The sequence below is a fragment of the Rhinoraja longicauda genome, chromosome 27 (genome assembly GCF_053455715.1).
Source record: "Rhinoraja longicauda isolate Sanriku21f chromosome 27, sRhiLon1.1, whole genome shotgun sequence".
Classification (NCBI taxonomy): domain Eukaryota; kingdom Metazoa; phylum Chordata; class Chondrichthyes; order Rajiformes; family Arhynchobatidae; genus Rhinoraja; species Rhinoraja longicauda.
In genome coordinates this window covers 12,039,887-12,055,263 of record NC_135979.1, presented here as the reverse complement: position 1 = coordinate 12,055,263, position 15,377 = coordinate 12,039,887, and the positions used below count along the sequence as shown (strand labels likewise).

General features: G+C 40.8%; 1 protein-coding gene across 1 annotated transcript; it reads right to left on the bottom strand.

Annotated features, from left to right (window-relative positions):
* Positions 1 to 2,247: 2,247 nt before the first annotated feature.
* LOC144606768 (zinc finger protein 706) lies at positions 2,248 to 15,142 on the bottom strand. Its single transcript, XM_078423117.1, has 4 exons — positions 15,059 to 15,142; positions 10,438 to 10,586; positions 7,481 to 7,599; positions 2,248 to 4,149 (listed from the first exon to the last, which is right to left on the bottom strand). Exons 2-3 carry the CDS (start codon positions 10,567 to 10,569, stop codon positions 7,504 to 7,506), a joined length of 228 nt encoding a protein of 75 aa, XP_078279243.1. The 5' UTR covers positions 10,570 to 10,586; positions 15,059 to 15,142; the 3' UTR covers positions 2,248 to 4,149; positions 7,481 to 7,503.
* Positions 15,143 to 15,377: the final 235 nt, after the last annotated feature.

Genomic DNA, 15,377 nt, shown 5'->3' with positions numbered 1-15,377 from the left:
AACTTTATTCAGTCTGAAGGGTCTCGACCCGAAACGTCACCCATTCCTTCACTCCCGAGATGTTGCCTGACCCGCTGAGTTACTCCAGCATTTTATGTCTACATTCGATTTAAACCAGCATCTGCAGTTTTTTTTCTACTTTATTCAGACACTTGTATAAGATAAAATTAAAAATCAAAGATGCTGTAAACACTCAAGTTAGAAACCATCTGTGGAAAGAGAAACGGAGTCAAATTTCAGGTCGGAGAACTCTTTAGAACTTTATTTCCATGGACTTTGACTGACTTAGTGAACATTTAAGTGATCTTATGATCATAAGTGATAGGAGTGGAATTGGGCCATTCGGCCCATCAAGTCTACTCCGTCATTCAGATGTATGTAATGTATGTAATATAATTATTGACCTTGACACTTTGAAACTAGAGTTAAACTAAATTGTGATGTGTAATTAACCAGTTTTGAAATAGTGTTTACAACTATTTCTTCACCAAAAAGAACAAAGTTATCAAATCAGTTACTCCAAACCTACCCCACAAGCAATTCAGTGTAATAAACAGTATAACAGGGGCTAAAATTGATGGATTAAAGAATCCAGTGGAATTAATTAATATTGGCAAAGGGTGGGCAGAAAAGCTGAAGGCATATCACCTATGATCTTGACAGATGACAGCTTTCTTCTACTCCTATATCTTATGGGCATGAAAAGATGCTCTACAAGCTATTCAAAAAGACATATGGAAAGCATCCAAAAGCCTTTGGTTATTACAACTGTCTTGTATTTTTTACTTAGTAATACGTAGAGCTTTCCTGGACATCTTAGCAATGTAACTCTGGTTGACAAAACAAAAATTGTAATTCAAATGCAATAAGTTCTCAGTCAGAGATGGTTTTTGATAAACTGTTGGGGACAGAGTCATAGAGTGATACAGCGTGGAAACAGGCCCTTCGGCCCAACTTGCCCACACCGGCCAACAATGTCCCAGCTACACTAGTCCCACCTGCGTGCACTTGGTCCATATCCCTCCAAACCTGTCTTATCCATGTACCTGTCTAACTGTTTCTTAAATGTTGGGATAGTCCCAGCCTCAACTACCTCCTCTGGCAGCTCGTTCCATAAATCCGCCACCCTTTGTGTGAAAAAGTTACCCCCTCAAATTCCTATTAAAACTTTTCCCCTTCACCTTGAACCTATGTCTTCTGGTCCTCGATTCCCCTTCTCTGGTAAAGAGATTGTGCATCTACCCGATCTATTCCTCTCATGATTTTGTACACCCCTCAATCTCCTGCGCTCCAAGGAATAGAGGCCCAGTCTACTCAACCTCTCCCTATAGCTCACACCCGCAAGTCCTGGCAACATCCTCGTAAATCTTTTCTGAGCCCTTTCAAGCTTGATAATATCTTTCCTATAACATGGTGCCCAGAACTGAACACAATATTCTATATGCGGTCTCACCAATGTCTTATACAACTGCAACATGACCTCCCAACTTCTATACTTAATACTCTGACTGATGAAGGCCAATGTGCCAAAAGCCCTTTTGACCACCTTATCTACCTGCGACAACCTTCAAGGAACCATGCACCTGCACTCCTAGATCCCTCTGCTCTACAACACTCCCCAGAGGCCTATCATTTACTGTGTAGGTCCTGCCCTTGTTAGACATCCCAAAATGCAACACCTCACACTTCTCTGTATTAAATTTCATCAACCATTTTTCTGCCCACCTGGCCAATCGATCCAGACCCTGCTGCAAACTTTCACAACCATCTTCACTATCTGCAAAAACATTTACTTTTGTATCATCAGCAAACTTGCTAATCTTGCCCTTATGTTCTCATCCAAATCATTGATGTAGATGACAAACAGTAACAGGCCCAGCACCAAACCCTGAGGCACACCACTAGTCGCAGGCCTCCATTCCGAGAAGCAACTTTCCACCATCACGCTCTGCTTCCTTCCATGGAGCCAATTTGCTATCCATTCAGCCATCTCTCCTTGGATCCCATGTAATCTAACCTTCCATAGCAGCCTACCATGCAGAACCTGGTCAAATGCCTTACTGTAGGACAGACATGATATACTGTGCCTGATGTATTAAATATTTAGTTTGAAAATTATTATTTTATAACCTAGACACAAAATTTCAAGAATTAACAAAATTAAGCGAGTTTTTAAAGTTTGATTCTTCTTGCCATTCTATATTTCTAGAGTCACAGTTCAGTACTATTTTTGTAGTGTATAATCTCGTTTTTAAAATGCCATTTTTAATAACGAAGTACCTGAATATGTTATGCATTTTCAAATTAATAAACATAGCATTAAGTCCAAAACTTAGCTCTCTTCCTAACCTCAGACTCCAACGGATCAGTGGAAGACTCACGTTCTCGGGATACAATTACCTTTTTAAACAAAATTACAACCACTGAAACAAGGAGTAAAGCTAAAAAGATGGCAACAATTTCAGTCACCAAATTAAACACAAGCTCTTTTTGTTAAGCATTCGGCATTTGAGAAAATGTAATAAAATTTGAACTGTTAAGAATATTAAACACATTTAACTCAGCTGCATCAGAAAACAGTGCTCAAAATTGATCTTCACACTTGTATTAATTAACTGCATTCCTTAAAATAAAAGCTTTACTGAAATCGTGGCACATAAAAAAGTAAAAATCTTTTTCTTCATCAGTGTTTACTCTTGCCTTCAACCAAAGCATAGTTACAAGAAACTCAGTGTTAGACTAGTTTAGAGTCGAGGTTTTCTTTAATTAGACTATTATCAAGGGCTACATATTGTAGGAAACAATACGAGTCAGGCATTGCCACAAATGTCATTTAAACAAATAAAGGTGATTGAGCCATTCTATAAGAAAATGTGCTTTTGATATTTATTGAAATTACAGTGAGCTCCAGTTAAATCACAAAATACTGTATGTATGATTATGCACGATTGCTACAGAATTGAGAGAAAATAAGGCTAAGGACTAGAAGCATATCCAGGTGTAATAAAAGCTATTGCAATCCTAGATATTGTCATTTCAAATTGGACTCCTAGATATTGTCATTTCAAATTGGAATTTCAGTCAATGTGATAATTGGTTTCTCTCTATATGGAGTAACCCCTTCAACCAAATTTCATAAAACCATGACTCGTTAATAATCTGGTATATACAAACTTACCAGTTTTCCAACAATAGATGTTAACTCTGCAAACTGTAGCTATAAACTAATAGTTTGCAAACAATATCTGTAGAGCTCAAACAGCCTCTGAATTTGCATCAAGAGACTATGTTCCTTCAAAAGTCTACTTGAAGCATCTGATGTCTGTACAATAATGCCTGTTAAACTGTTGGGAATCCTACTATATGATTTGTGGAGCTCATGTTATTTATTTTCAGAAAATCAAACAGAGAATGGTCGGCGTGGACTGGTAGGGCCGGACAGGCCTGTTTCCATGCTGTAGTTGTTATATGTTATATGTTATATGTTATAAGGTAAATTAAAAATCAGACGGGTGGTCACGAGAATAAATTGTCCTGCAATCATCTGGTAGCATCTAGTGAGATAGACCCTAGTATCTTTATGGATTGATCATAATTATCAGTTTGCAACAGGGATACGTTTTAATATATTGCAACATCCCTTCTGCAAAGAAGGTGCCGAACACAAGCTGTACAAGGCATACATATGCTAAAATGGCTGACTGGGCTGTACTTAGGGAGGTCAAGGAATTTTATTAGTCATAGACCAGTACTCTAACCTAACACAGTATTCACCCATAGTGGTTCTCAAAAAAACAATATAGTTGTAAGTTAGATTCAAACTCCCATATTTTTTGTAACAGACTCCAACAGTACTAATATTACAATGATGCCAGTGCTTAAAAGTAGTGAAGAGACAAGTTCATATTAGTACTAATCTATCACGAGATCTGTACCACATCTTTCACCGAACCTACTCAAAGAATTGGAACCTTTGTAATGCCCAAACAAAAAATCTTCAATGCTTCTTTGTCCCAAAACATGAAAAGATTAAACACCAACAGTTCAGTAGTAAGTAGAAATTGAAAAGGTTGAAGAATTAAAATTTCTTCATCTTTTCCAGGCCTTGTGTAGTAGTATTCAGTGCATCATGTCAGCAGAATTCCAAGTCTAAAAGCAAACACAAAAAAGTTAACAAACACTGCCACATGTAACCAAGCTCTAATCCAATCTTACTTTTAATTTAAAAAATGAAAGCTGTAGATAACTTCATTTGGATATTCACTTTGTAAAAATAGATGTTATACAAATTTGTTTAATTCTTTTTAGTGCCAATAAACAAACTATTCTTTGACAAACTTATTTTATGATGTTACAATACACAATAAAATCTGTTTACAATGCAAAAATTGTAAAGTTATCTATATAAATGAATCTGGGATTAATAAATGCTTTACTTTTACATAAATTATGGTGTGCAGAAATAAGAAAAGATTATCTGCTGCATGCCATACAAACAAGAGACAAGTATTTGTCATATATCCCAAAACGTAAATGAAATTCTTACTTCTTACTTATTTTATGATGTTACAATACACAATAAAATCCGTTTACAATGCAAAAATTGTAAAGTTATCTATATAAATGAATCTGGGATTAATAAATGCTTTACTTTTACATAAATTATGGTGTGCAGAAATAAGAAAAGATTATCTGCTGCATGCCATACAAACAAGAGACAAGTATTTGTCATATATCCCAAAACGATATAAATGAAATTCTTACTTGCAGCAATACAACATATATGTAAACATATACTCTGTAAATTGCATATTAAACAAAAAAGTTCAGTATATATACACACACACAATAACCTAGTAAGTGAGAGGAAATGAATAGGTTTGTTAGAAATCAGTGTAATTAAGGCTCAGATGGTATTGATATTGTGCAGTATTACTTATAATAATAATAATACATTACATTTATATAGCGCTTTTCATATACTCAAAGACGCTTTACAGGGATTTAGAGAACATAGGGAAATGAATAAATAGATAAATAAGTAAATAAGTAAACGAACAGAGAAAGGAGACAGAAGGTGAGGTGACCTTCAGTGGTTGAAGGCAGTACTGAACAGGTGAGACTTCAGTGATGTTTTGAATGTGGTGAGTGTGGAGGAGTCTCTAACGGTTTGGGGTAGTGAGTTCCATAGGGTGGGAGCAGCGATGGAGAAAGCCCTGTCCCCCCAGGATCTGAGTTTGGTCCGGATGTGGGGGGATAGGAGATTGGCAGCAGCAGAGCGGAGGGTGCAGGTGGGAGTGTGCCTGTGGAGGAGGTCGGTCAGGTAGGATGGGGCCAGGTTATGGAGGGCTTTGTAGGTTATGAGGAGGATTTTGTACTGGATTCTCTGGGGGATGGGGAGCCAGTGGAGTTTGTAAAGGACGGGGGTGATATGGTCACGGATCGGGGTGTGGGTGAGTAGACGGGCAGCGGAGTTTTGAATGTATTGAAGTTTACTGATGATTTTTGAATGTGAATATCAGGGAATATCTGAATTAACCAGTCCTTTTCCCTTATCCTTAAAAAACAAAGTTATCACATCCTACCCCTCTCTATTGTCACCTATGGTTAGGGAGGAGAGTCCCCCTTGGCATCGATTTCCCCCTGTTTAACTATTTCCAACCCCCCACCATCATAAAACACCCCAGAATATTCAGCGGCACTGAAGCTGCATTAGCAAGTACAAGCTGTCTAATAATCAATTGGCATATTATTTTTGCAGAAAGGGAGAAGTAACAATAATATAAAAAGGATAAACAGGAATAATAAAGAAAGAACTTGGATTCGAGAAGGCACGTTTCATGTAAATGCAAGGTTACAATCAATAGCGTAAATATAAGGTACAGGGATATTTTTAAACCAAAGAAGGGTCCCAACTGAAACATTACCTATCCATTTTCTCCAGATATGCTGCCTGACCCACAGAGTTACTTCAGCATTGTGTGTCCATCTTTGGGATATTTTTAAAGTTACTTTTAAATGAATACTTTGAATATCCTCAAATTTATGAGCTTCCTGTCATACACAACTAACCAATGAAAGGCAATATACCCCATACCTCAGGTCCTCCAATAGCTGGCTTTGCAAAGCCAAAGCACAACCACAACCAGAATGGTACTCTTCTTGACATTACGAGTTTACATTAGGAAAAATTACAATTAATGAAACATTTGCCCTTTTTAAAAATTCTGAATGACAACACTACCCAAGTTTGAATGTCATAGCTCTATAATGCAGACAATGCAGGACTCTACATAGTAACACTGAGCAAATGCTTGATGCCTGGTAAACTGCAATTCACTGGGTTAAAAAGTCACGGTTGCCAGCTGGATATTAACTGGAAACTAATTGAATAGCAGATTAATCTCAAAATGAACAAATGACATATTTAATTTCTAAGCATGAGCTTTGCTATGTAAAATTGTACTGGTGTATTTATTATTTCCAGCTGAGAGCAATCCCCATTCTCCCCACTTATTTTCTTCGCACATGCCCATTCGAAGATCTCACCACTGCACCCCATCATCCATCCTACATGGGGGGATGAATTACAAAAGTGAATTAATACAACTTTGGAATGTGGGAAAGGTCTGGAATACCTGGGGAAACCCAGTGTCGCGGGGAGAATATAAACTACGCATTCAGCATAGATCAGAATCAAACCCAGTTCACTGGAGCTGTAAGTTAGTTATATTAACGGCAGTGCCATTTTCACAGTTTAAAAGCATCCCATAAGGTTTGTATAACAAGAACTTTGGCTTGGCTGAAAGCTACTTAATTGCCGCAGATTCTATGAATCCTGTTCATAAGTGACATACAAACCAACAGGATGCAAACTTACACCTAAACTTTTAGCTCTAGTGACAGATAACCACTTCATGCTGGGGGAATTCATTCACATGCTTTTGTGATGCATTAACTTGATGTGCTTAGGAAAAAATCACCTTGAGCATCTTAACTGGGTTACATACAAGCAGCATTGAACAACAAAAATCTGAAAATATAAACTCAGTTTTTTAATAAAGTTTGAAAACAAGACAAAATCCAGTTCACAACTTTTATTCAAAGGTAATTTTTTTCTGATTTAGGTTAACTAACATTTATTTTTGTATAAAAACATTGTAGGCCCAATGTCAGAATTAAATAATTCATTAGATTCAAATCTCAATTATATATGACTGAAAACAACTATAATCTCACAATTTCTTGGAAGAGCCTCATCTACTCAATGTTTATTTAGTGATCTTCCCTTTCTCCCAAAATTGGGGTATTAACTCCTGTCATCAGATTAATAGTCCAACTTTCTGGTCATTACCCCAGTAACTTTATTGCTATGCCAATGTCTCCCCATAATGACAGTAACCACAGCCAAAATCAAAAACCTGTGCTCTTTCCTTTCTCTTACTAGGTAACAAGAGATTAACACTGAAAATCTTCTCACCCAAATCCAAGTTGTGCTTTTATTTATGCCTGCACATCTTCCAGTTCAGGAGGCAAAGGAGATTTAGGATGTTTACTCTCAAAATGTTGTTTGAAGGTTTTAGGATCTGGCATCTGTGTCTGGAAGAATAGAAAATATAAATGTAAATGATAAGTAACACATCGAAGGTATTTATTCACAAAGTGCTGGAGTAACTCAGCAGGTCGGGCAGCATCTCGGGAGAGAAGGAATGGGTGACGTTTCGGGTCGAGACCCTTCTTCAGACTGATGTCAGGGGGGGCGGGACAAAGGACATCCTTCCTTTGTCCCGCCCCCCCTGACATCAGTCTGAAGAAGGGTCTCGACCCGAAACGTCACCCATTCCTTCTCTCCCGAGATGCTGCCCGACCTGCTGAGTTACTCCAGCACTTTGTGAATAAATACCTTCGATTTGTACCAGCATCTGCAGTTCTTTTCTTATACTGATAAGTAACACAATTAACTGAGTGGTCATTAAAAATGAAAGTCCAACAAAATACTAGTTATAAAAATTCCTGATTAGACCACATGTGAAATATCAAGCGCAGTTCTAAGTTGCATACCTTATTGGCCTTGAAGAAAGTGCAACACAGATACAAATGAAATTACAAACCGAGATTCAAACTAAATGTATAGCTCCCTAAAATTTTAGTCCCAAGTGTTTTTGGCCAATGTTTAATATCTTAAAGGGAACTGAGAGGATGGAAAGAAAATATTTACGTAGGTCACCGACTGGGAAAATTTCAAAAATGACTGAATATTTCAGGTTAGGACCAGGTGAGTGTACAGGCGTACACTGGCGCTATCCCCGAACTCTACCTGACAACTGCATCGGTGTTACCTGCTGCACCCATGCAGAACTCACTGACTTCATCAACTTCATGACTAATTTCCATCCTGCACTCAAATTCACTTAGACCATCTCCGACATCTCCCTACCGTTTCTAGATCTCACCGTTTCCATCACAGGAGACAGATTATCGACTGACATCTATTACAAACCCACTCACTCCCACAGCTATCTAAATTACACTTCTTTCCACCCTGCTTCCTATAAAGACTCTACCCCCTACTCCCAATTCCTCCGTCTACACCGCATCTGCGCCCAGGATGAGGTTTTCCATACCAGGTCATCGGAGATGTCCTCATTCTTTAGGGAACAGGGGTTCCCCTCTTCCATTATAGATGAGGCTCTCACTAGGGTCTCCTTGATATCTCACATCTCTGCTCTTATTCCCCCTCTCCCCATTCGTATCAAGGACAGAGTTCCCCCTTGTCCTCCCCTTCCACCCCATCAGTCCGCATATACAGCATATAATCCTCCAACATTTTCGCCACCTCTAACGGGATCCCACTACTGGCCACATCTTCCCATCTCTACTCCTTTCTGCTTTCCGCAGAGACCATTCCCTCCGCAACTCCCTGGTCAACTCATTCCTTCTCACCCAAACCACCCCCTCCCCAGGTACTTTCCCTTGCAACAGCAGGAAATGCAACACCTGTCCATTTACCTCCCCCCTCAACTCCGTCCAAGGACCCCAACAGTCTTTTCAGGTGAGGTAGAGGTTCACTTGCACCTCCTCCAACCTCATCTACTGTATCCTCCGGTGTTCCAGGTGTCAACTCCTGTATATCGGCGAGACCAATCGCAGGCTTGCCGATAGTTTCGCTGAACACCTTCGCTCAGTCTGCCTAAACCTACCTGATCTCCCGGTTGCTCAGCACTTTAACTTCCCCTCCCATTCCCAAACTGACCTTTCTGTCCTGAGCCTCCTCCATTGACAGAGTGAGGCCCAGCGCAAATTGGAGGAACAGCACCTGATATTTTGCTTGGGTAGCTTACACCCCAGCAGTATGAACATTGATTTATCTAAATTCAAGTAGCCCTTGCTTTCCCTTTCTCTCCATCCCCTCCCCTTACCCAGTTCTCCCACCAGTCTTACTGTCTCCGACTACATTTTATCTCTGTACCGCCCACTCCCCTGTCATCAGTCTGAAGAAAGGTCTCGACCCGAAAAGTCACCCATTCCTTCTCTCCAGAGATGCTGCCTGTCCTGCTGAGTTACTCCAGCATTTTATCTCTGCTTTCAGGTTAGGAAATATTTCTACATACCAAAGATAGTGGAATTCTTCAGCAAAATTGTGTTTGATGGTTAAATGTTTGTCTTAAATATGAGAACGGTAAGCAAAAGTATGGATATGAAGCAATAGTGGACATGAGGAATTAGATCATAAATCAGTCCATTTCATTGAAAGAAAATACTTCGAAGGCAGCAAAATGACAATGATGGAGAAAAGGCAATCTCACTTTTCAAGTCAAGATGGTGTGCCAGTTGGAGTGAAACATGCAGTTTATGCCCTTGCCCTTCTTTGCAGTAGAGGCCATACGTTTGGAAGTGCTAGTTTCCAATGTAACCGCAATGCAGAATGTAGATGGTATACCCACTGCAACCATGGTGTGCTTGTAGTAAAAGGAATAAATATTTATGGTGGTGGATTGGCTACAAATTACACAGATTGCTTTGTCTCGATGATAAACTTCTCAAATGTCAGTGCAGATGCACTCATCCAGGCAGGCACAATGCTGACTTAATTTGTGGATGTGAAAAGTCTTTGGGTTGCCATTTGACCTAGTACTCCCTGCCTCTGACCTGCTCTTACAGCCACATTATTTACCTGGCTGGTCCAGTTGAGTATCTGGGCAATGGAAAGTCTGCAGGATTATTATGAGGGGGGGGCTCAAGTTAAATTCTCTCTTTTTGGACAATTTAGTGAATATAATCAAGTTAACCCTGCTGGTTTAATTCACACTGTTGCAATTATTCTGGCAATGTTAATGATTTTAAATCACAATTTGAACAAAAAAAAGTGCAGTATAACATTCATCTGAAATACATTTCAGCATAGTTGGAAATTGGACTATTGGCCTATTCTCTTACTTTGCAGACAGGACATGTGTGCACGAGTGCTGCCTTTGCTGCTGCTTTTTGATCAGATCCCCCCTTTTTCTTATCAGCTTGCCTCTTAGCATTCTTCTGCTGGGCTTGTAGTTTCTGCTGTCCACGAGCCATGATGAAATTCACGAAATCTAGCAAAATGTAAAGCATCAGTTACTGTGCCTTCTAATGTAACCCAGAAGCTACTAAAACACTTGCATTTTACCCTATCTAACAAATGATTTAAATTACAAATTACAAATCTAGGCACCAAAACGTAAGGCACTTTTCCCCAGTGTTTTCCCTAAAAACGAGGGGAAATAGCGAACAAATTACTTTAGGAAGAAATACTTGTGTACAACAAAGATTAGTTCAAATCCAAAATTTAAAAGTTTTAGTTGAAGCAGAATGGACAGAAAATAACATTCACAATAACCTGTATTATTATAGAACCTGCAACAAAACAAAAAACAGATTTCAAACATTTGACATAAAAAAAAGTTGCTCAATGAGCTTGATTTAAGAAGCTTTTTAAAGACTGATTATTATTGAACGGTGAAATTCCAGGGTCGAGAGCATTGCTCCCAATGATGGAGTATGTGACCCCATATGGAGGGGTTACTTTCCCAGAAAACTCTCCATATTGCAATTTGCCACATCATGTGTAAAAATACTCAATAAAAAATAAATTGTTTAAAATATTTTGCCCCTGTAATAGTGAATTTTTATTCTATCTCAGATTTTTTGTAAATATTGCAAGGGCAAATTTCCTTTACCCAAACTGTTGAAAAATAGGGGTATTATTCACAAAATGCTGGAGTAACTCAGCAGGTCAGGCAGCATCTCGGGAGAGAAGGAATGGGTGACGTTTCGGGTCGAGACCCTTCTTCAGACTGATGTCGGGGGGCGGGACAAAGGAAGGATATAGGTGGAGACAGGAAGATAAGAGGGACATCTGGGAAGGAGGAGGGGAAGGGAGGGACAGAGGAACTATCTAAAGTTGGAGAAGTCGATGTTCATACCACTGGGCTGCAAACTGCCCAGGCGAAATATGAGGTGCTGTTCCTCCAATTTCCGGTGGACCTCACTATGGCACTGGAGGAGGCCCATGACAGAAAGGTCAGACTGGGAATGGGAGGGGGAGTTGAAGTGCTCGGCCACCGGGAGATCAGTTTGGGTAATGCGGACCGAGCGCAGGTGTTCAGCGAAGCGATCGCCGAGCCTGCGCTTGGTTTCGCCGATGTAAATAAGTTGACATCTGGAGCAGCGGATGCAATAGATGAGGTTGGAGGAGGTGCAGGTGAACCTCTATCTCACCTGGAAAGACTGTTTGGGTCTTTGGATGGAGTTGAGGGGGGAGGTAAAGGGACAGGTGTTGCATCTGGTGCGGTTGCAGGGGAAAGTGCCCGGGGTTGGGGTGGTTTGGGTGGGAAGGGACGAGTGGACCATGGTGTTACGGAGGGAACGGTCGCTGTGGAACGCAGAGAGGGGAGGGGATGGGAAGATATGGCCAGTGGTGGGGTCCCGTTGTAGGTGACGGAAATGTTGGTGGATGATATGTTGGATCCGCTGGCTGGTGGGGTGGAAGGTGAGAACGAGGGGGATTCTGTCCTTGTTGCGAGTGGGGGGAGGGGGAGGAAGAGCAGAGCTGCGGGATGTAGAAGAGACCCTAGTGAGAGCTTCATCTATAATGGAGGAGGGGAAGCCCCATTTCCTGAAGAACGAGGACATCTCGGAAGCCCTAGTGTGAAACACCTCATCCCGGGCGCAGATGCAGCGTAGACGGAGGAATTGGGAGTAGGGGATAGACTTTTTGCAGGGGACCGGGTGGGAAGAAGTGTAGTCCAGATAGCTGTGCGAGTCAGTGGGTTTATAGTAAATGTCCGTCACTAGTCTGTCTCCTGTGATGGAGATGGTGAGGTCCAGAAACGGGAGGGAGATGTCGGAGATCGTCCAGGTAAAATAGGGGTATTTAATTTGGGGATAATCAAGAAACAACCTGGAGGATTTGGGATTTCTCTAGGTTAAAGGACTGGGGGGGATTTGAAATAGGGAGGGTTGGAGACAAAATTGGAGGCAATGGGGAAATTTGAAAATTATAATAGTAATATTTTCTTTTTAAAAGTCAAGGCCTTGCTTATCCTGGATCTGATAATGGTCTGCTAGGGAATAAGAACAGTGAGAGGAAATACAAAGATATTTGGGTTTAATATGACTTCAAGGTTATGGAGAGCAGTGCAAAGTCAACAACGTAAACACTGGGATAGGGTTAGATTTTAAAAAAAAGGCACAAATGAGAGTCAGAATCCACTGCGGAGTTGTAAGTAGGCAGCATTTCTGCAGACATGTACACAATTCTTAGTTCATCACCTCATGGTCAAATATTACACTAAGGGTGGAATAAAAGTTTGCAATATAGGCAGCATGGTAGCAGAGCAGTTAATCTACCCAAGATGGCACTGGAGCATGGAGACTTTGCATGCTGAACACAGGATCTACGAATATCTATTATAATCCCTCCACTCTTTTCTGTAGCACTAGTTTTTACTGTTTATCTTTTATGCACCGCCTGTTATACTGGTGTATTGTATAATCAGCCTGGATAGTACACAAAACAAAGTTTTTCACTGTATCACAGTGCACGTGACAATAATAAACCAATGCCAATGTTGCCTGCCCACAGCTGTAGAACGCTGGGCTTGATTCTGGCCTCCAGCGCTGTCAGCATAGAATTTGTGCATTCTCTCTGTCACTGCCAAGTACTCCAATTTCCTCCCACATCCCAAGGACATACTGATAAGTTTCTTGGCCACTGTATATTACCCTAGGGTAGGCAGGTAGAGATATGATGGTCATGCGGGAGAGAATAAATCCAGGGAAATGTGGGAGAATGAGACTTGATTGACCAGATGGCGTCCTATATTGTAAGTAAGTACGAAGTGAGGGGAAAAACATTTCTAATTTTGTCCATAATCACTTAAACCATGTGTAAAACATCCAGATCTTTGGTGACATCACTACTCCATAAAGTGTAAATCACATGTATGATTTGCACCCATCTATTTTTAGCCTCCAAAACAAAATATCCTTGAAAATTATACATCTCTATTGACCTCAAATCTTTAGCCCTCAGCTTTTCAAAATTAACAAACATTTTGGAAAAGATTTCAAACCTCAAGCCTATGTTTCAATGGCACAATCAATCATCCTGACAAGCACTGTCTGCCCCATAGGTGAAAGAATCTGCCATTCACATATAATTATCTCAGAACTCCAACGGAAGCAAGTTATCTCAGTCTTGGCAAACTACCCAAGCAAAGTTAAGGCTGTAATACAGATCTTATTGAGTCTATCTACCACTCAATTTCCAAATCTAATCAATAATTCATCCTCAGAGAACTGCAAACTTTAGTATTGTTTCATACTTTTATCAAGTATTTTCTATTAGTCCAAACAAATATCGGTTCTACCAAGGTAAGTGGAAAAAGTACCAAGAAAATGTGGTACAAGCAGAAGAACACAAAACTAGTCTGCTTAAGCAGAAAGAAACAGACTCTATAATCTGTTTTTTTTTTACCATGTTAAACCACAATATGCAAGTCTTAAACTGAATAACCACTGAAACACATATTCTGCTTCAAATACATTAGGAAAGAGACTTCTATTTTTATATTATTTGGTACCGGTTGAGTGGATTGTCTAAGTTAAGCACAGAATCCCCTCATCTTAAGAATTCCACATACCCGCAAACAACTAAATCTTCCCAAATTTACATTAAAATATCTAACTACAAATTTGGGATCAGGTTGCAAGTTGAAGTACTTTAAAGTTGGCCCTGTGGTACTAATCACGTCAGAAGTCTGCAGATTCAATACGCACTCCAGAGAAGAGCTCATAATATAGGAGAGCCACTTTGGTGTAACACGGAGGGAACATTCTGCTTGAAGAACAACAGAATGGACCAATAATCACACCGATGGCGGTTACCTAACTTGCTACGAAGGCCCTGTATTTTCTGGTTTTATTTTGGATTTCCAACATATGTTTCTCGAGGAAAAGCCCACGAAATCAATGCAAAGTGTTTCAACTTCATTTTACGCCCACTACAGCTGTATAGGGAATAATCTGGAAACGATCTTCAAGAGGAAACAGAAAATACGAAGATGTATGTGTCATTTTACTTACTTTCTTTATAAATGCGGACCAACAACTTCTCCCAAACAACAAGACAACACTCGGCTGAATTCTCGCCCTGTGACACTAACTAACATTGGGGAATATAGGACTGACTCTGCAGCAGCTGTGAATGGGGAGGGTGTGTGGGGAAAGAGACGGCTGCAGCCAGGCAGGGTGAGCGGGGGTGCCGGTAGCGCCGGCCGGGCAGCCGTCCAACCCCGGCCCCAGGCCTGCGGACAAGGCGACAGCCCACCATTTGATGACGGTACGGGACTCTGCGCTCTGCTCTGCTCTCCCCTCTCTCACACACACGGCTAACGCTCATCCCGCCACTGCCAACAACACGGCCCTGGGGCTTCAACCCGAAGCCACCTACAGAGGCAGCCGCGCAGTTACAGAGACACATCCCCCTCCCCTCAAGCCCCCGGCCACGACGACAACAACTCACCGGCCGCCACCGACAAACACTCGCAGCCCAACGGCCGTCGGTCAGCAGAGGGGAAAGCCTGACGCTGCCGGAAATGACGGCGTTGGTCCGGGGGGGGGGGGGAGGGGCACGTCGAGGATCACGTGCGTGTGAGAGGCTGCGGTAAAGATGTAACAAAAAGTGTAGTAGCAACCTTTTTGCCTTTGCACCCAATCCGACTCTCCTCTTTTCTGACCAAATCAGTGAGTTCAGATTTCAAAGACATTAAACATCTCTCTAACCCATATTTTTCCAACCCATCTGGGTCATCAGCGTTTTTTTTGTATTTCCATTCTTTAAT